Below are 22,050 nucleotides of genomic sequence, written 5' to 3'. Positions count from 1 at the left end.
TTAAAAGACGTAAATCTCAAAAAGGTTTTTTTTTTTCAATTAAGAAATTGAGGTCACTCTATTCAGACTAAGTGGCAATATATTTTTTTAACCCAAAGATTTAACTACGACACATTAGATTTCTTAGAACACCTAAACATTTAAGTACATCTCAAAGACATATAAATGATTGATTAAGGCTTCGTTTGGGACGGCTTTTTTACTGTTTTCTAAAACGGAGTTTTAGTACAAAATTTTTTATTTTTGTAAGTAAATACTAATTGATTTCGGCTTATTCAAACGGAAACGGAGAAAAAAAGCCTAATCAAACGAGGCCTAAGTCTCCTCTCGAGCACAAGTTTTCATAAATCTAAATTACTCTTACATTAAGATGAAAAATTCTTTATTTCTAACAATTTAATGATGAACAAATCAAACTTACGTTTTAATACATAAAAAAAATCTATATAAGAAGACTAATTAATAAATAAGAAGACTCATTTCAAATTCTTATTAGAAAAGGTTTAGTGCTAATCATAAATCACATAAAATCAAGAGGTGCTTTCATGAGCTTATTTGTTGGAAAACGGTTAGTGCTCTTAGCTATTAGAAGCAAGTCCTAATTAATTAAAATAAATTACCTCCTTAATTTAATTAACATAAACCCTCAACAGTTTATGCAATTAATTTGACTGCCAAAAATATCTTTACAATGAATGCCTTCAAACCGACCTAACTTCACTTTTTGTATGATATTTGCATATATACACTCTGACATCTAAATTCAATCATCCAATTTATTTTTTTCCTTTTGAATGAAACAATGCAAGTACTCCCCCTACCATAATAAAATAACAATGCAAATCAAACAATTACATAAAAACCCAACAACTTACATATCTATCAATCCGATCGCCAAAACAATATTAATTTTATAACTTTAATCACCCAATACGTTGAGACGTAAATTCAACATATAACATACAAAAAAATTGCAAAGAAATAGCACAAAGGTAATATTTTATGTTATATGTTGAATGATATTATTGATTTTTGGGTTGTTAAAGCATCGGCAAATCATCACCTTCCTCGCTTGGCACTCGGCGAGTTTAGTGGGAACAACGTCAGCAGCTCCGGCTCAGCGCTTCTCGTTCGAGACCGGGGCGACGGATGTAAATAGAACCTCCTCTCCCTAATCGCCTTCTCCTCTTCATCCTCGTTCAGTTCGGGGGCCGCAGCTGCTGGTGGAAGTGGCGGAGGTGGCGGAGGTTGCGGAGGCGGTGGTGACTTGCATCCCTCAGAGATAGAAAGCACCGACAATTGTGTGGACGGGGAGACGATGGGGCTGAGGCGGCCGGGCGAGGAGAACATTAACTCGGCAGCAGGAGGGCGGGGGCTGACTAGGGGCTTCAAAACTGCGAGCTTGGACCGGGAGGCTTGCCGCCGTTCATGGAGTTTGAAGGCGGGGCGGCGGACGCCGGCGAGCTTTGGGATGGGAGTGGAAGTAGTTGGGGGGTCTTCGTGGGGTCCGGTGAGGCGCTGAACGAGTTCCTTGAAGGTGTTGGCGTCGGCTTGAACGTAGGTGGTGGGCGGCGGGTTGGAAGCTGACGGGGCTTCGCCGGAGGTGGTGGGCGGCACCGACGAGGATTCCATTAAGATCTTGTGGGAGAGGAAGGTGACGCGATGCAGAACCTGCGTTAAAAAGACGATTATTTGTTAAACCGTTACTTTTACAATTAAAAAAAAAAAATTTTCGAACTTGAGGGTCCAGCTTAAATTATGCACATATGTTGATCCTCTAATTAAAGACAATGGACGGGTCAACAGATATAAAAGGGCTAAGCATAACATTTAAATTTATTTTTTAAATAAAACATTATCTACTAGTTATTAATTTACTAATTTATTTTAAGTGGCTTTCTATTTGGATAATGCATTGCTTTTAAGAAATTTATACATTAGAAATCTAATTTTTATAGTAACTTTTAAAAAAATATTTTTTCCATAACAATTTGACAATCACATTTACAAAAAGCTGCAGCAGTCCCAAACTCTTAAGACCTGTATGGCATAGCTTTCTCAATACTTTACTTTTCAGACTGCTATCACTATTTTATGTGTATATTGATTTCTAATTGCTTTCTCACTACTTTCTGAAAATTTTCTCTATTATAAAGTAATTTTTTTATGACTAAAGTTGTTAATGTGTTGTAGCTTTAAGAAAACTCTTTTAATTTCTTAAAAACAACATATTTATAAGTAGCTTTCAAAAAATTACTTTTCCCACAACAAATTTACAGCCACTTTTATAAAAAATATTGCAGCCATCTCAAATAAGTCCCTACTTTTATTATTTATAATTAGTTATGGCGCATACTTCTAATCATTTTTAATGAGTGATTAACCTAATTTTGTTCTATGTGAGGACAATTTTTAAAAAAACAAGCCAGAGCTAAATTAATATTTTTAATATTACACAATATCACTAAATATTTATATTAATGTCCAAAAATAGAATCTAGGTAAATTTTAGGAAAAAATGAATATGCCAAACAGTCTTATTAGTAGGGCACACGCAATATATAATTCTTCAAATTAATTAATTGTTCCACATATGAAGAATATTCCCCTTGCATCTTCATAAAACAATAATAAATATATTTTAATATCCATCAATTGATCTCAAATAGTTTGCTAGTTGAATACCTTGTCACAACTACTCTCTCAAACCAATAACTTGGGGACAATAAGCTCTTCAATTATCTTCTCATGACCAAATTAATCTAATTGATTTTGATCAGGTTATGTGCTCAAACATGTTTAATAATATTCATAAATCAAATCAATAGAAGATTAATAAATAAATAAATTTAGAATTAAAATAGAAGCACTATATCACTAATTTCTTTTTGAAGCTCAATGATCATTTTGATCAAAACTATGAATTTGTTCGGGATAGCTGTAGTATTTTATAAAGATAGTTATTAAAGCTGTTGTAGAGAAAAAAAAAAATTTTGAAAGCTACTTGGTATATCATAAATAAGTTTTTTTTTCTAAATTAGAATAACGACTCTTTTTAAAGCAACCACATAATAGTAATTCAGTCATAAAAAGTAACTTCCCACCATAAAAATTTCTAAACAATTACGAGAAACAATGAACAAATAGCAACCAAACAGAATTATGATTATGATCTCAAACAAAACAATGATAAAACTATCTCAAACAGTAAAGATATACATTAAGTAGAATATATATAACTTTTATATAAATAAATATTAAATTTTAAATATTATATATATAAATAAATTAAAATTATGTATTATTTAAATAAATCCCCCATAAATTTATTAAAGCTTTCTCCTTGTGATAGCAATCTACTTCTCTCCTTTCAACCTTACTAAGACTTTGTTTGAGACAACTTTTTTTATTGTTTCTTAAAATAGGATTTTAGTATAAAAAAATCCCAAACCAAATCTAAATCAATCTCAGAAACAGTTTCAATACAACTCCATAAGGATAAGGCCCTCTCCTACATCCAAAGAAGGATCAAATCCATCCATATGAAAGCAACAAAATCTCATCAATATATACCATCTTCTTCATTTCGATACAAACAATTAAATCCAATAACTACATCAAACTTCAATTCCCTCTACTAATTAAATGCAAGTGAAAGAATCAGTAAACCTCTATATATAGTCTATCTAGGGTTTCCTCTGCCTAAACTACGCATATATAACAAAAGTAATATTGATAACAACGGTCGAAAATTCAAAAAGATAAGTTAAGACTATGAAGACATACAAAGAGAGCTCATACGTACCCCTCGCCGGAAAAGCCTGCCGAAACAAATATCTCCGCCTCTTCTGAATGTGGTCGTATTTATAAGAAATTGAAACAAGCAAATAACTACTAAGATATAAAAGAAGGAAGAAAATGGATAAAAGTATTTGGAAGATAACAGAGGAAAGGGAGAGAAACAGAACGCATGCGGTGAAACGCGTGAAGGAAAGGAATGGAGGAGAACAGCAGCCGTGCACGAGACAGTTTAGCGGCCGGTTTACGTAGATAGTTCTCTTCTCCAGTCGGATGTGCTCGAGAGGCGTTTTATGCTAAATGGTGTCTAACAGGAGTAATTATATGGAGTGTGGCTTGTTTGAGAAATTTGCGGGTTACACGCTTGGTAGATTGGTTAAGCTGAGATGTATTGGCGGAACACGGGAACGGATTGGTATAGCTAAGAGAGGCGGTTTTTTGGGGGGGATTTGACTGATATATTTACGGGAAAGTGGACGAGAGCACGTCAGCGTTCAGTTGTGGAAAGCTGGTCATGGAGAACCGGTCACGGGGGGAATTTTTATTTTTATTTATTTAAAATATTTTAAAAACTAAAAAATTTAATACATGGCCAGGTCACACTGGCATGACCAGCGCGGTGGCCGCATTGCCAGGTGGCAATTTTTTAAAATAATTTTTTTTTCTATATCCTTTTTGTTTAAGAAAATATTTGAATTATTAATTTTAAGAGTAGATTAATTTTGTTATATTTTTTAATTTAATTTTTTTTAGTATTAATTTAGATTTTATTTTCTTATATATTTCATTTTTATGTATGATATATTTTTTATTTGAGAATTTTGATTTTATATGTCTAATAAAATATGAAATTTGAGAAATATGTCCAAAGTTTTGTTCGGGCAGAAAAAGCCCCGACCAAAACTACTTTTTTAAGTCTTTCACAAAAAAAACAGATTATAAAAACGTTCAAACAAAATTAAAATAAGATTTAATCAAGATTAAGTCTATATGTGACGAAAGTTTAATCTATGTTCGAACATTATATGAACCTTAATTGAATAAAAATGGGCATTTTATACATCATATGAAACTTCCCTTGATAGGCACAAATCTCAAAGAAAAACTTAAATTATGATTTTTAGATCATATTCATAATCATGTTAATTTTGATTTTAACAAATTTATAATTAAATTGAACACTCAACAACATGAACAATGATTTGAAATGATGTCAAATGAGCTCAATTTATGCACTTTAAGTATAATTGAAAACTTCTAAATATTAGTTGACGGATTAAATAGTCAAGACTTGCATTTTTTATAATAAAAAAGAGCATCACAACAAGATGAGTCCATAAGCCCAAGATAATTGAATTATGATGTCAAGAAGTAAGTTAAATGTTGAATATTTGGTATATTATCAAAGGATTCAATATATCACAACCCAACCCGATATGACCCACAGATAAATAGGTTATACCGTGTTGAATTGGGACCTGCGAGGTCAAAATCTAAGTTTTGGGGGACTAATAAGATATATTATATTTATTCATACATATCACAAACCTTCTAATTAACGTCAATTAATAGAAAAAAATAATATGATTCATAAATCTCATTTCATTTCATCAAATTATATATGCAACATTTACAATACAATACATAACTACATAGAAAAAACAGAGAAATTAAACCAGCAGCCATAAGATTACAAAAAATCAAGAAATTGCTTATATAGAATCAGACAATCATATTCTGAATGCTTGACTACTCAGCAAGCCCTTTTTCTTCCCCCTAACTTGAAATAAAAAATAGAGTAGGTGTGAATCAATATAGCTTAACAAGTCAAACCACCAATCTAAATTTCTAAATAACTCATTTATTTAGCATCTAACTCAAATATAATAGTTCATATGAAGCATATTGTACTAAGCATGATATTAATTGCAAATATTTAAAGTGGAGCAGACTATGCTCTGAATGTAAATAAGCGTGCACTTCATATATCAAAACATAAAATAAAATAAAAATTCCCTTAAGCCCTTATACCTCCCATAAAAAATAAACGCTTATGACTCTAGGGCTGACATATCAAAAAATATGCCCTTATGATTCCTTGAGTATTTAATACCATAATAGAACTTCCAGGGTATAATTTTTACCACACATCATATCTCCTCATATTCATATAACTCAAGTAATTAAGCATGTATATAATTTCTTTCCATATAGAATGCTTAGGCAACATACCTATCTACTAAGTAGAATTTTATAATTTCAAAATATTATCACATTATAAGAAATTGTTCATAACATTATTTTGAAACTTTTATTATAATATAACTTTATTTTTTTAGACCAAAATTATTTTTTAACTTATAAATAATCCAATATTTCTCAATTTAGACATTGAAAATTTCCCATAAAAATACATACATACCAAGACCTATTGTATCTATTATTGAGATAGTTGCAACTTAATTTTTTATTATTGATATTCTTGCAATATGTATATTTTTTATTATTCCAAATATTACTACTTTGACTATTATTTCTTCTACCATATTTTGGGTGCATTATTTTTATTGTTTGTGTGTACTAACCTTTCAGGAAAATCATACTCCGGATTGATGAAAACTTCAAATCAGATCAGTTTAGGATTTATTGTAAATAAAGTTTATATTTTTCATTTTATTGAGTCTGAAAGAGTGTGATTGTAATTGAGTAACTGTGCACACATATATCAGGGGAGAGTTTAAGATTTGCAAATTTTTAAACTGATCGTATTGTACGAAGTCATTTCGTACGGGGCTATTTGTTTAGTTATTTTCCCCTTCGAGTATTCAAAAAAATAGAAAGTAAAAAAATTTTCTAAGTATTGATCGTACTGTACGATATACCAATTATACGTATGCCATCTAGGGTACGAATTGGATGGTGGGGCTTTTTGTCCTGACAAATTTGAAGCTTTTCAGAACGGTTCATGCCGTACGATGTCGTCATCGTGCGTACGTCGTCCAACGTATGAATTGGATGGGTCCCATTCATCCAGGCGAACTTAAAAATTTTCTAAACGGTTCGTACCAAACGATGTTGTCATCGTATGTACGCCGTCCAGTATATGAATTGGACGGGTCCCTTTTAGTCCCGATGAATCTTATAATTTTTTGAACTGATCGTATTGTGCGATGTCGACATCGCACGTATGTCATCCAGTGTATGAGTTGGACGGGTCCCTTTGATCCTGATGAAGTTGAAAATTTTCATAACTAATCATATTGTACGATGTCGTCATCATATGTACGCCATCTAGGGTACGAAATTGTGGGGTCCTTCGTCCCGATGAAAAATGAAAAAAAATTTAACTATTCATATAGTACGAACTGGGTTCGTTCTAGATGATCATAATGTATGAAATTATTTCATACTGATTTACATAAGGTTCATACGTAATAGTTTTTGAACTGTTGGTACGTACGAACATATGATTATACTATACAATTGTGTACGCTCAAAATGAAAAATTTTAGTTTTATTGACTGTTTTTTATGTCTTTGATATAAAAGGTCCTCAAAAACTAACATGAAAAAGATCCTTCTTCAAAAAATTTAAAGAGCAAGTGAAAGAGAGAGTGTGGGAGAGTGTTAGAGAGAGATTTTTGGTAAGTGGAGTGTGAGGGGTTCACAAGGTTACTCAAAGGTAATGATCTCTTTATATTTTTGGTGATTACTCTTCTTTTCTTCTTTATAGTTGCTCGTGAGAAAATCTTTGAAGAAGATTTGGTACTCTGCCGATACTTGGAGGGTGTAAAAGGATGATAGTTTTCTACCGATGCTTGTACGGTATGAAAGGATGAAGGTTCTCTGCCACATCGGGGACTAGTGGAAGAGAGATTTTTATAAAGGGTTCTCCACCTCACTATGGGGGCAAAAGGAGAGAAACTTTAGTAATAGTGCAATACCCGAAGAGGGGGTATTCAGGGAGTGGATGTAGGTCGTGTTTGACCGAACCATTATAAATATTTGTGCCTTTTAATTTTTGCATTTATTTTCTATAATTTTAATTGCTATGGTTGAAAAACATACTTTCAAGTTAAAATCAAATTGCTGAAGAAAAAATTTTAAAAAGGTTTTCTATTTAAAAAATTCAAGAGAATTTTTAAATTACCAATTCAAATTTACCAAATATATACACAGACCCCCGAGACCACAACTTTAGACCAGATTTAGACACTCATATGCACACATGAAAAGGGGTTCAATCATAGAAATTTAATGAGTTACCTTTATCAGGTCAAGTCAGGATACTTGAAACTATACGCTGATTAAGTAAGTGTTACATAATATGGGTGGTTGATAAAAGTGTAAATTATGTACTATTTATTATATTTGAAGTTCAGTCAAAGTATGTCTTTTTAGTTATTTTTATATAAGAAAAACTCAAAATAGTGAAAAATTATAAAGGAACTTTCAGTGTCGTGCTGTTAGAGGAAACATCATCACAGTGTTACACTCAACACCGCCGAAGCGCCACTTTTGGATATTGCAGTGATAATCTCTTTAATTGCGAGCGCTGCAACGACATCACATCCAGTTCCAAAGTGTTTCAAGCACCGTTGCATCAAAAAATTAGCTTGGTAGCGTCAAGGTCTTGGGAAAATGAATGTCATGACACCACATATTTCAACACCTCAGCACCATTTTATCCACTCGAGAGCCGCAACACTCTAATTTTCATACTGCCACAGCGTTGCAAACTCCCAATGGACACATCAATTTCAGTGAAAGGTTGCGACTATTCACTTAATAATAATTCAACATCATCAAGCACCATGACAGAGCAAACATTTTAGTTTCGAGTCACTAGTTCACTTTTGGAAGCCGCAACGTCGTACTTTCAAGCTCTACAGCGTCATAAGCTTTTTTTAATATTTTTTTATAAAGAGATGTTATGTTCTATTTGTAAATGAGTTTAGTCGCTTATATAAAATTTTATATTTTTTAGTGTGCTTCTCTAGTATCCTTTTAAAGTAAAATCTAAGGGAGGATATATAGAGAAGTACAAGATACAATCTATTAGAGTATTTAGCATGTGTTTGCTAAAGCAACTCGGCAAATGAAAGAAGAACGAGTGTAGAGGAGACTCTTTGATCCAACTTGGTGATAACATTCTTCTACTTCTATTATTCTTTGATTTTTCTATGAATATAATGAAAATGAATTTGCTTGTCAATTATTTTATTTCTGACTAAATCTCTTATTTTAGATTGATGATGCGAAGAGCCTATTAAGTACTAATGAAGACTCTTGCTCTTTAAATATTTAATTACATTCTTAATTATCTCTTATTCTATAATTAATGTATATAGTGGTCATGTAAATAGTTAAAACCTAGTGTGATGTATAACCTCAATGGAGGAATGCAAGAATAATCAGAAAAATTGAGATAGAATATTAACCTATCTAGACATAAGATGTTTGAATATTATAAGATCTCAAAGAGATATTATAATTATAGGAGATCATCATATATCGTTTTTACCCCTACAAGCTTGATAGAGATCTATAGAAGTACATGCTTTGAATCACATATACAATTAAGGGTCTCATTAGAAAAAATATGATATTTTCATTTATCAATCCAAAATATTGTATTAAAAAATGTATCAACTAATATGCTATTTTTATCTAGTAATAAACACTCCAAAAATATCAATTTTATTTTAGTAGAATAAATGAAGCACTAAGGGTATGCATCATTGCTTTATTAGTTTATTTGGCACACATACTTGTGTACATTTAAGTGGGATTTCAAAATTAACATGTCAAGGAAACATAAACATTACTCAGCATTGATAACACAAGCATATATTACATAGTCTGAAGCAACTTGCTTGCCTACAAAAGTTCACAAGCTTCATTAAGTTTTTAGCGTCGTTGCCAAGAAAGTAATTTACTTTGAATCATTTTAATTATATTAATGAAACAAGTGCATATTTAAACTCACTTGTATCTAATATCATGTTTTTTTTTTAATTTTTATTGTGTATTCATTATTTCATACTTATTAGATCTAGAAAAAAAATTTGTTATTTGATCTGAGATAGAAAGCACCATTTTAAAATTAGAAAATCTTTTAAAAAAATTAAAAATGACTGAACCAGAACCAGGTTAAGATCATTCTAAACCTCTTAGGGATTATGCTAACCCTATAGTACACATAATTCATTAGAGTATTAATAGACCAACTATCTAGGATAATAATTTTGAATTAAAATTTTCCATAATTCAAATTATTCAAAATTCTCAATTTGGGAGAACTTTTATTGAAGATCCCAATTTACACTTAGCCAAATTCCTAAAAATCTGTGCAAATTTTAAATTTAATAATATTTTTTTATGATGATATCAGGATTAGATTATTTTTATTTTCTCAAAGAGATAAGGCTAAGTGTGGACCTCCGAAAAGAGCACCGCGCAAACGGGTCGATTGGAAGGGTAGATTGGATCGTGCATACGACTAGCCATTGAGGATAGAGGCTGACGCCAACACACCTCGATGGATAGTAATATACACGATCTAGTCACGGGTTTCCCCCACCCGATGCAAGAGCTCGAATGGGGTTTAGTAGATTGTGGGGACCAAGTTTCCCACGGGCGCAAGCCCCCGTGGTTAATTACATCCCAGGCCGAAGCCCGAGAAAACTCTCGATTAAGGATTATACATTATCCTCTCTTAAAGTGGGATTGACACATGGGTATAGACTAGGAAGTCCTATCCAAAAGGAAGAAAGGTCCGAAGGGCTGAATCAACATGCGTGGCTCTTACCAGCATTCGGAGGCTCTAGGGCACTAAAGAGAAACTGGAGAAAGAAAAATCAGGCAATCAATCACATGCATGAGAGAATGATGGAGGTGGCGTCATCCTGCGACGCGGGTAAGTAGGATTTATAGTCCCCGAAAGGAAGGGACCTACCTACTATTTAAGGCATACTACGAGAATGAATGTAGTAGCCTCGAATCCTAAATCTAGGTTGGGCTTAGTGTTATACGACACTAAGACCCGTGTCCTAACTAATGCAGTGCAAAACTTGGACTTACCCCGGCCTGGATTAGGGGAGCCAACTAACCTCTTAATCGCTTTAAAACCATGCTGTCCAGTCAATTATGAAAGATAGATGGGTGGTACAGTTATTTGGAAATAGGACCGACATCTAGAGAGTTTCCAAAGTGGTCCTGAACTTATGTGGGTCAGATGCTTCTAGCTAATGCAATTAAATTTTAATTAAATTAGTTTCTAATGCAATGCATGCTAGTTGAAATGTCAGCTCATGAATACTATAGAACTTTAAAAAAACAGGCTTATAGAAAATAATTTTTTTGAAAAGACTGGGTCTCCCTAGGTCCGGCACTTCATCCTCATAGGCAAGATTATCCGGACTCTACCCGCAGGCAGGGAGATGTCTTATAGCAAGGAAAGAGAAATGCAATAATATGCATGCGACCCCGGACGATTTCGGTAGTTCCCTAGGTTCGTTAAGTTTCTAAGTTTAAATATTAATTACGAGTAGAAGGATTTTATAGTCCTTAATGAGCCTAACGGAATCCAGGCTAAAACAAAATTGGCATGCAAGAAAGAAGCCTAGAAAAAGCAGATATTTTTAAGCTCAATCAGGTAAGCACATCAATATATAATTGACAAGTAAAAAAATTCTAAAGTCCCTACAAGGTTATCCTAATAATCATCCCAAGCAGTTATATATGAAAAAAGTGCTCAAACCATTGACCCTGTGCCAAGCCATGCTCTTGATTTATGAGGGCTAAGCAGCTCCATCTGTGCAGTTATAATTATTAATTTAGCCCTCATTTTTATTTAGGGGGAGCTGAGCAAGCACCTGCATAAAACATTATTAGAAATCATTATAATGCTCCCACTTTTTATTAGCTTGAGCATGGCCACCTGTTCGGAAGAACAGTATATATATGACGTTCATAACCTAGGGGTAAATCTAGCGCTCATCACATCACAGAGTACAATAAATGTGAGCAAACACACCAATCATTTTTTAAACAGCATGCAATGAAATCCATGAAAGCTCCGGCACACAGCAGAAAAATAAAACCCAACGGCCTAACCTAGATCTAGAAGTGGTGCCCTAGCAAACAATTATATGTGTGTGTAAGGCTGGTGTGGTTTGGATAGGCCTTAAGCAAGGTAGTTAGTTAGAGTTATATATAATTCATGTTTGTTGGGAGTCCGAAAAAGGATATTTTAATTGAAGTTCAAATATTAGTGGATTAAGATCCATTTTAAATATTTCAATTTGTTGATCAATTTTTTGAGCTTAGGATACTGATATTTAAAGTTTAAGTGATATTATCCAATTTTAGAAAGTCCCGGGTCCTCCCAGGAACTAGACAAAGGGTTCAAAAAGTCACTATGGGAAAAAGACTAAGTCTGGGATTCCTAACACCTTAGGAAAATACTAGACCTTAATACGAGTAGTTAGACAGGTAGTATTCTGAAATCAGAGTTTCCTATCCAAAGTTATGAATTTTCTAAGTTTCGGGCCCTATCCTATAGACTATGGTTGACCAAAAAGTTGACTTTCTAATCTAGGCCATTTTCTAGAAATCTAAATTTTTTAATAAATACTAGACCCTAATTGGAGTCTAATGCAAGTGGGTTTGCCTAATTTAGAATTTTCTACAATTAGTTATGAGTTTTCTAAGGTTGGGTAATTAAGGGAATTTTCTAAATTAACTAGGAAAGGACCTTTTTTACTGTTTTGCTCCAAACAAGCTCCAAACTGATTGGAATCACCCCCAAAGGTCAGGAATGACCCGAGAAAGTGTTCTCAAGTGTTTGGAGAAGATTTGGTATTTTTAATAATTTTTAATGATTTATTAGGGGTAAAACGGTAGTTTCCACCTATGGTCAAATTAAGGGTCAACCTAAAGTCAAACTAGGGAACCCTATTTATCGAAGGCCAAGGATCAGATTCTGGTCAGTTTGAGGTATTATGGGTAATTTTTTGACCTAAAGTCTATTTATTGTATTTTTCGGAAGGTCTCGGGGCCTTATTTAATCAATTAATTAGGGTTAGTTAATTAAGGGCTCTAAAAGATCCTAAAAATTTCCAGGAAATTATGAAAGGCTTATAATGTCACTAAGTTTAAGTGTTGAAGTTTTCATGTCAATTCGGGATCTATCCTAGCTCCTAGAAAACTTCTAAGTTCGCTAGACGAGTCCTTAATTATTGTCCTCAGGGTGTCACTACGTTATCTGGGTTTGAATCGAAGTTTTAGCTAACCCTCAAGGTAATAAATGTATGGGAGACATAAACAAAATAAACACACCATGTCCTTAGATCTAGGAGAGCCTAAACTAAGTGCTCGTGGTGCAACCTACACATGCAAACTACGAATAATAGGAAATAAAAGTAAAGACACCTAATGGAGGAATTAGTGAATGATTGGGACTCAATCACCCACTAATCCTCTCCCCCATGATTGCTCTTCACATTTAGAATCCATGCCTAAAATTCCATGAAATAGCGGGTCTCCCGAAATTAGGATTTAGGTATCAGTAGTTTTAAAAATAATTTAAAAGTACTTATAGATGTAAATATATTTTTGGAAAATAAGAATAATTGAAAATAATTCAATTCATAATACATAAGTATAGGGAGACCCACTGACTACCCTAACGAAGTCTCAAGCCATCTGAAAATAGTTTGTAGCCTGAAAATAATTATTATAGTCAATATTCAATATCAAAAATGCTTAAATAATCAGAGTCAAACATTGATCTATCAAAACAGCCAAAATCAGTGATTGGAAATGGTTTCAAAATAAAATACACATTTTTCTGAAAAAGATCGGGGGGTTATACGCAAGAATTCGATTTAAAACGACGAAGATATGAATTTCCGAAGTTTAAATACAATAATATAATATTTTTAAATAGTGTCATTTTACTGTTTTTAGAATAACAGAAACTACAGACATAATTTTTATCCAAAAGTAGTCTTAGGCTATGCAGAATTCAAAATACGTTCAAATCAAGGTGCTGTGCGTCGACAGCGGATTTAAGACGAAGAAGTTACGCAATTTCAAAGTTCAAATACGATAATTAAATATTTTTAAATATTGCTGTTTTGAAAATAACTGCACACAGACCCAAAAATTTCAAGTAAAACTAATTCCATAATGTGCAGAATTCAAATACGTTCAAATCGAGGTGTTGTGCGTCGACAGCGGATTCAAAACGGAAAAGCTATGTTTTTTTGAAGTTTTAAAGCAATAAATGAGTTTTTTTTTTAAATAAATCTAAAATAAATAAAATCTAAAAATAATTACTAAAATATCATAATACCTTAATAGCTCTGAAATCCAAAGTAATTTCAAGATATATAATAAAAAAAATAATATTTTTTGTTAATTAATAATATCCTAAGTAATTAAACTAATTAAAATAAGACTTATATAACGTTGGCTGTTCTGAGAGCCGTCGGATCGCCGCTTGATCCGGACGGACGGTCCAGATCTCGGCGGACCGAGATCCCATCCTCCAGGCGGTTCACGCGGTCGGACCAACCAGCGGTGCGGCTCGATCTGGACCGTTGATCCACGGATCAACGGACCAGCCTGCACCCAACCTGGGCGGACGGACACCAGCACCCTAAAGGGTTTTTTTGCCTCATTCTCTCAAACGGCTGAACCGAACGCAACGAAACTTTAGATCTAACTTCTACTAGTAAAGAGCATCCATGGGGGGTATTTTGTTCAAATTAATATGCACTAATGACAACGCTAATTAACCCTAAGTGTTCTAACTAGGGTTTGAGATATACCTTAATCCACACGGTGGATTCGGGAGATCTTGGGCTCGTTGGAGTCGTGGAATCCGCAGAAACAACCTTCCTCCTGGGCTCGAACTCCGAAGCGGTCTCGATCGACGGGAAATCGCCTTGGAATATCCTATGCCACGGGTCGCCGGAGAACTCGCCGGCGACGGCCTTGACCGGTCGGGATCGACGTGGGGAAGGGAGGCGAAACCTAGGGGAGCTCTCACACCAAATATCTCGGGCTGAGAACGTCTAGGTCGGGAGCAAAAGCAAAAAAAGTCTTTCTAAACCTAATTTTCTCCCTATTTAAACTCCTAAACGACCAAGAGACGGCTAGGATCGAATCTAGATAATTTAGGAGGGAAATTAGGCTTAAGACCACGGGATTTTGAATTCCAAAATGTTAGAAATCAATTAGGGCATTAAATGGGCTTTTAATTCCAAATAAATGGGTGATTAAGACCTATTAAGAGCCATGGTTGACCAAGTCCGTGTTTGACTTGGTCAAACCAGTCAAGTGGGTCAATGGGGAGTGAGGATCGAGCCATGAGGGGGTTTAGGTTGGATTTAAATCGATTTGGGCTCTAAATGGGCTAAGTGGTCAACCATGGTTGACTTGGTCAACCGGGTTGACCCAGGGTCCAAGTCCAGGCTCAACAGACTCGACTCGACTCATTGAACCCATTGGAGAAGGTCTTGGGGTCTGGCTTGGTCAATTTGACCAAGTCAACTCTTTGACCAGGAGTCTGAGCAAAATCGAGGTCAACACTAAGATGTTGAATTCTTTATCCCCAAGATCCATAACCACTTGGAATAAGTTGATTCACAAATTTCTTACTAAGTGTTTTCCACCTTCAAAGAGTGTTAAACTTTAAAATGATATCACTTCTTTTGTCCAGTTTGAAGGAGAATTAATTTATGAAAGTTGATAAATTTAATGAAATGCTTAAAAAATTCTCTTACTACACCTTAAGTGATTGGTTGGTTATTCAAACATTTTATAATGGATTAGTATGAACTCTTAGAGCAATCTTAGATGTTGCAGTTGGAGGATCTTTAATGCCCAAGCCATTTGAGGAAATATATGAATTAATAGAGAAAATAACTACTAATAATTTCTAGTGGCTTGCTGATAGGGTAAATCCCAAGAGAATAGCTGGAATTTATGAATAAGATGATTTGTCAATTTTGATTGTACAAGTTACAACAATTTTTAAGAAATTGAATACAATATGAATTAATTCATGATCACTATCTGAATCATCTATGTAATTAATGGATCAAGATTTAGATTCTATTAGAGATAATGGTGTGTAAGTGATTGAAAATAAATGTGAATTTAATTAGGATATAAAATTATCCCTACTCTAATACATATAATCCAAGTTGAATGAATCATCCTAATTTCAATCTGTTAAATAATATTAGTGCTAATAATTAATAGAATTCATGTCAAAATAATCAAGGAAGAATTTAAAACAATACTCATCAACCTATTGTTAATTCTAGACCTTCTTATCTTCCAAGATTCAATCAAAATATTTAGTTTGACTGAAGATTATAAGCTTAACGCTTATGGGAGGCAACCCACTTATGTTCATAGTTATCTTGAATGTGATGTTAGAATGATGCCTTGAGCACTAGTTATCATGTATCATTTATTTAGTTTTATATGTATCACATATTTTGAGCCTTTTATCATTTATAATGAAAAGTATGTGTTACTAACTATATTTCAACTGTGTCAGTATTTACATTTGATTTAATTTTTCTCAAGGTTACTCTGTTACATTTCCTTACATTAATGTCTACACTTTCTGATTGCTTATTTAACCAAAATAAAAATGATAATTAAAAATTATATAAAATTTAGATAATAATAAAACTCTATATTGCAGTTTAAAATGAACACTACATTATCATTCATAGATTGCAAAATTTAATAATTAACTAACATAAAACATTTAAGCTATGGATTTAACTTGAATTTATAAGTTATACATTTATACATTGAACTTTGAATTGAAAGATGAATAATTAAGGTTAAAGTAATAGATGTGTAGCTTAAAATTGGAAATCATAATAATTTGAATTGAAATTAGTGATCTTATTAAATCTTTACAATAAAATAATTAGGATTGTAAGAAGATATAAGCAAAATTGATATTCAGAATTATTAATTATGTACTCCACAAAAAAAGAGAAGAAAAAAAAAATAAAAAGAGTTATAAAAAGAAAAGAATACATTCAAAAATTGTTGTCAGTTAAAATATTTAAAGTCTGATTGCAATTTTATGCTTAAATTTATAAATGATAAGATAAGAACAAGTGCAGATAATGGTGAGTTAATAAAATTTTAATTTTATCTATAAACATATCTAATCTTTAATCTATATTATTTATTTCAAAATTTAATAGTAACAATTATATACATAACTGTGAGATCCCTCACTTGAGGAAGAAGCACTTCCTCATGGATCTTGAAAGAGGAGGAGGAGGGAGAGAGGAGAGGGAGCCAAAACAATGCAATTCTTTATTTCTCTTGGCTGCTTTCCTAATACAAGCTAATGCCTATTAATAGGCACAAAAGCACATAACAAGCAACAAACAATTGGCTACATATGCCAAACAAGAAACCTACACAAAAGCAAACCTAAAACTAGGAACAAAACACAACAATCTCCACCTTGGTCCTATATTTAACAAAAAACAAAAGGATAACCACTGTTCATAAAGAACATCCAAATAACAACCCTGTCGGTCTCCTCCGCCAAAAAACGTCCACCGACAGCTAAAAGTTTCTCAAGAACTGGTGAACCATCTTCTTGAGTTTCTAGCTCCTCCCGACAGATCTCCTGTCGCACTGCGTCCAATGCAGCCAATCCCGAGTACCCCTAGCCCGGCTTCCGCGCCCTGTGCATCCACCAGCACCCTGCGCCTCAGTGCCCGCACCCTGCGCCTCCAACCCGCGTCCAAACGCCACAAGCCCGCGCCCTTTCCGATAAATAGATGTTATGTTTTTTTTTATAAAGGATTCCAGTTACTTATGTAAAATTTAGTACTTTTTAGTGTGCTTCTCTAGTACCCTCTTAGAGTAAAATCTAAGGGAGGCTAAGGAAGTTAAAGATACAATCTATTAGAGTGTTTGTTGAAGAATCTCTTTAAGTGAAAGGAGTGTAGATGAGACACTTTAATCCTACTTGGTGATAACATTCTACTACTTCTCTTATATTTTGATTATTCTATGAATATAATGAAAATGAGTTTGCATGTCAATTATTATATGTCTGATTAAATCTCTTATTTTGGATTAATAATGAGAAGAGCATATTAGTACTAATGAAGAGAATTGGTCTTTAAAAAATTAATTATATTTTCAATTATCTCTCGTTCTTCATTTAATGCACATAGTGATCATGTGTGTAATTCAAATCTAATGTGATGTATAACATCAACTGAGGAATGTAAGAAAAATAAAAAAAATATTGTGATAGAATGTTCACATGCCTAGACATAGGATATTTGAATATTATACGTTCTCAATGAGATATTATAACTATAAAAAGTCAGTAGATATTCTTTTCACCCCTACAAGATCGACTAAAAAAATAGATTAATATTTGTGTAGAAATAAGTAAAATAATCATCTAAAAATGAAGAAATCAACAAATTTCTCATATTTCATGAGAAACTTCCTTCACCTTCATCACTGCATCATCACATCAATGACATATCATTGAATGAACCATTACCTCTTACATGGGCTAAAGTAAATTTTAATGGCAATTGTCGCCATAAGAGGAGACAATCATAACATAAAAATTTAGTATAAATGTTTTCTCTTTTTGGATCCCAATCTATCTAAATGGGAACTATCAACCCTCGTTGAAGAGGAAGCCCGTGACGGAGGTATAATATGAAAATAGTTTTTAAAAATACTCAAAATATTTCAAAATTATTTTGAGTGTTTTTAAAAATAATTTGATTTAAAAAAAAAAATAATTAAAGGGGGTCACCGCTTATTGGTATTTTTAGGTCATCAAAACTATTTTTTAATATTCTAAACTTAAATTTTCACGTGCGAAACCCATTAATAGTTTTAACAGTCAATTTTGAGCAAATATGAAAATTTTAAAGCCAAAATTTTCAATTACTTTTGTTCAAATTGACATGCCAATTTTAGATAATGTTTAAATTATGATTGCAAATATTTTATTTGATTCACATCCCCAATGGGTGGTCGTCCACCATCGTCCACATTGATGTTCAAGAAGTAGTCATATTTTATAATTTTTTTTTTCAAATTATAATTTTATATTATCAATGTTTAGGAAAACTCGATATAAATTTGAGGACGTCACAATGCGGAGGATGGAGGTCGCACGCGGAGGAGATCGCGAGAGGTCCATACGACATATAGAATGAGCTAGGGCTTTAGCATCAGCTTCGGCGTCAGCGTCGCCGTCGTCGATGGAGATCGCGCTCGGAGGAGGCGGATCGCTCCCGCTTGGAGGAGATCGCTTGAGAGAGAGGTCGCGACGAGGTATGGGGCTTATTTCCCAATCGCGGTTTTCGATTTCGCGCCTTAATTTTCATTCACACCCCGATTAACAACATAAAAGAAGCGGTTTAAGACAGTTGTGATTTCCTGTCTACAGCATTGGTATTTAATTTGCTGCTAATAAATGCTGCGAAAAACATATATTTTTAGTAGTGCAAGCTGACATTCAAAAATATGGATAGATGATACATCATATAAAATTCATTTGATTAGTCATCTCAACCTAATATTTGAAATTAAACAAAATTAGGATCATCTAAATTTCATTTCAAAAAATATATAGTTAAATTAAACGTTTTGATAAGACAAATTCAATGATAGAAAATATAAATCGATCTAAGCCAAAATTAGCCCAAATCAATCAATTAAAGGTCCATACGACATATAGAATGAGCTAGGGCTTTAGCATCAGCTTCGGCGTCAGCGTCGCCGTCGTCGACGGAGATCGCGCTCGGAGGAGGTGGATCTCTCCCGCTTGGAGGAGATCGCTTGAGAGAGAGGTCGCGACGAGGTATGGGGCTTATTTCCCAATCGCGGTTTTCGATTTCGCGCCTTAATTTTCATTCACACCCCGATAAACAACATAAAAGAAGCTGTTTAAGACCGCTGTGATTTCCTGTCTACAGCAGTGGTATTTAATTTGTTGCTAATAAATGCTGCGAAAAACATATATTTTTAGTAGTGCAAGCTGACATTCAAAAATATGGATAGGTGATACATCATATAAAATTCATTTGATTAGTCATCTCAACCTAATATTTGAAATTAAATAAAATTAGGATCATCTAAATTTTCATTTCAAAAAATATATAGTTAAATTAAACGTTTTGGTAAGACAAATTCAATGATAGAAAATATAAATCGATCTAAGCCAAAATTAGCCCAAATCAATCAATTAAAGAACTCAACAACTCATTGAGTTGAAGATGTACATTCAAAGGTACCGGAGATGAAGAAGATGAAGTGCTACAGTAATCTTCATTTCCTTTAGTGAATGAATACAAGATGTATTTATAATTAAATGTGGTGACAGATGTCACTATTCTATTCGTGGCTTTGTAAGTAAGTGGTGGCCACGTGGCTTTCTCTTATAGGTTACTTTATTATTTGATTTCTCCACTCATGTGAAGGCACATGAGTATTGTTAGAGACCGTTTCGGCAGTCGTGTCCTCTGCGTGCTTTGCCGGAGCTGGGGAAGAAGTAACTGTAGCTTCTTCTGAATCCGGTGCCGTTGATACTGCCCTGCAAACTGACGGGTCCGGGTGAACCGTCAGTTTGATTCATAGTTGTTGGAACCTTTTGGTGGATAAAGGTTTAGTAAATATGTCAGCGAGCTGATCTATCGAGCTAATCGGGTGTAGGAGAAGATGCTTCGCCTGTATATGATCTCTGAGAAAATGGTGATCGATTTCAATATGTTTTGTTCTGGCATGGAAGACCGGGTTGTGAGCTAATGCTATGGCCGAGGTATTGTCACAGAGCAGAGTTGTTGGGCTTGATTGAGTGTGATTTAACTCTGCTAGAAGCTTTCGAAGCCATAATATGTCTGCAGTGGCAGCGGCAATAGCTCGGTATTCAGCCTCTCTAGATGACTGAGCCACTGTGTGCTGTTTTTTTACACTCCATGAAACTAAAGTGTCTCCCAAGAACGAACAGTACCCAGTTGTAGATAGGCGGGTAGTGATGTCACTGGCCCAGTTAGCATCTGAAAAGGAGTGAAGTGTTGCGAAACCGCTTGTTATAGGTAACTCGAGATGAGCAGTTCCTTGTATGTAGCGAAGTATCCTTTTGAGCAGATGGTAGTGTGTTTGATCGGGAGCGTGCATATGTTGACACAGGACATTCACGGCATATGCTATATCAGGTCTCGTGAGAGTAAGGTATTGTAAAGAGCCAGTTAGTTGTTTGTATATGATGGGGTTATGAAGAGAGGAGTAAGTAAAGCTAGATGTCGGCTGCTTGGTAGCGCTGGGATTTGATAGTGGTTTGCAAGATTGAAGACCGGCTTGATGAATGATAGATAGGGCATAGTTGGTTTGGGATAAGAAGTATTTGTCAGAATAAGTTTGGATTTGAATGCCCAGGAAGTGATGAGCTAAACCAAGATATTTCATTGTGAACTGATTGCTTATTTGAGCTATGAATTTGTTAATGGCTGACTCACTATCACCCGTGATGAGGACGTCATCAATGTAGATAATGAGATAGATTTTGAGCTGATTTGTAGATAGGATGAGGAGAGAGTGATCTGATTGGCTGTGATGAAATCCGTAAGAGAGGAAATATGCAGAGAAGGTGTTGAACCACTGGCGGGGGGCTTGTTTCAAGCCATAGATGGCCTTTTTAAGATGGCACACATAGTGAGGATGAGTGCTATCTTCGAAGCCCTTGGGTTGCTTCATGTACACCGTTTCATGCAGGTCACCATGGAGAAAGGCGTTTGCCACATCCATTTGATGAACAGGCCATTTATTTGATATAGCGATGGTTAAGAGAACCCGTATAGTGGGCATTTTAGCCACGGGACTGAATGTATCAAGGTAATCGATGCCATACTCTTGGCAATTTCCTTGGGCAACAAGGCGGGCTTTGTATCGGGCTATGGTGCCATTGGAGTGTGTTTTGGTTCGGTAAGTCCAGCGGCAGCCCAGTATATTGGCATTGATGGGAGGAGGTATAAGGTTCCAGGTTCCTTGCTGTTGGAGAGCAAGGAATTCTGCGGCCATGGCTGATCTCCATTGTGGAGATTTTGAGGCTTCCTCATAGCCTGTGGGATCACGAGGTGTGGTGAGGAAGTTGGTATGTAGTAGGTTCATGATGCGTTTGGGTTTTAGGGAACCCGATTTGAATCGGGTTACC

At 34.3% G+C, this 22,050-nt stretch overlaps 1 protein-coding gene across 1 annotated transcript; it reads right to left on the bottom strand.

Annotated features, from left to right (window-relative positions):
* Positions 1-758: 758 nt before the first annotated feature.
* Positions 759-3,873, bottom strand: LOC110107289 (VQ motif-containing protein 31). Its single transcript, XM_020837498.2, has 2 exons — positions 3,806-3,873; positions 759-1,671 (listed from the first exon to the last, which is right to left on the bottom strand). The coding sequence occupies exon 2, from the start codon at positions 1,630-1,632 to the stop codon at positions 1,060-1,062; it is 573 nt and encodes a 190-aa protein (XP_020693157.1). The 5' UTR covers positions 1,633-1,671; positions 3,806-3,873; the 3' UTR covers positions 759-1,059.
* Between the last annotated feature and the right edge of the window lie 18,177 nt (positions 3,874-22,050).

This window comes from Dendrobium catenatum, unplaced genomic scaffold (assembly GCF_001605985.2).
Source record: "Dendrobium catenatum unplaced genomic scaffold, ASM160598v2 fragScaff_scaffold_129, whole genome shotgun sequence".
Taxonomy (NCBI): Eukaryota; Viridiplantae; Streptophyta; class Magnoliopsida; order Asparagales; family Orchidaceae; genus Dendrobium; species Dendrobium catenatum.
This window is presented reverse-complemented; position numbering and strand designations above follow the sequence as displayed.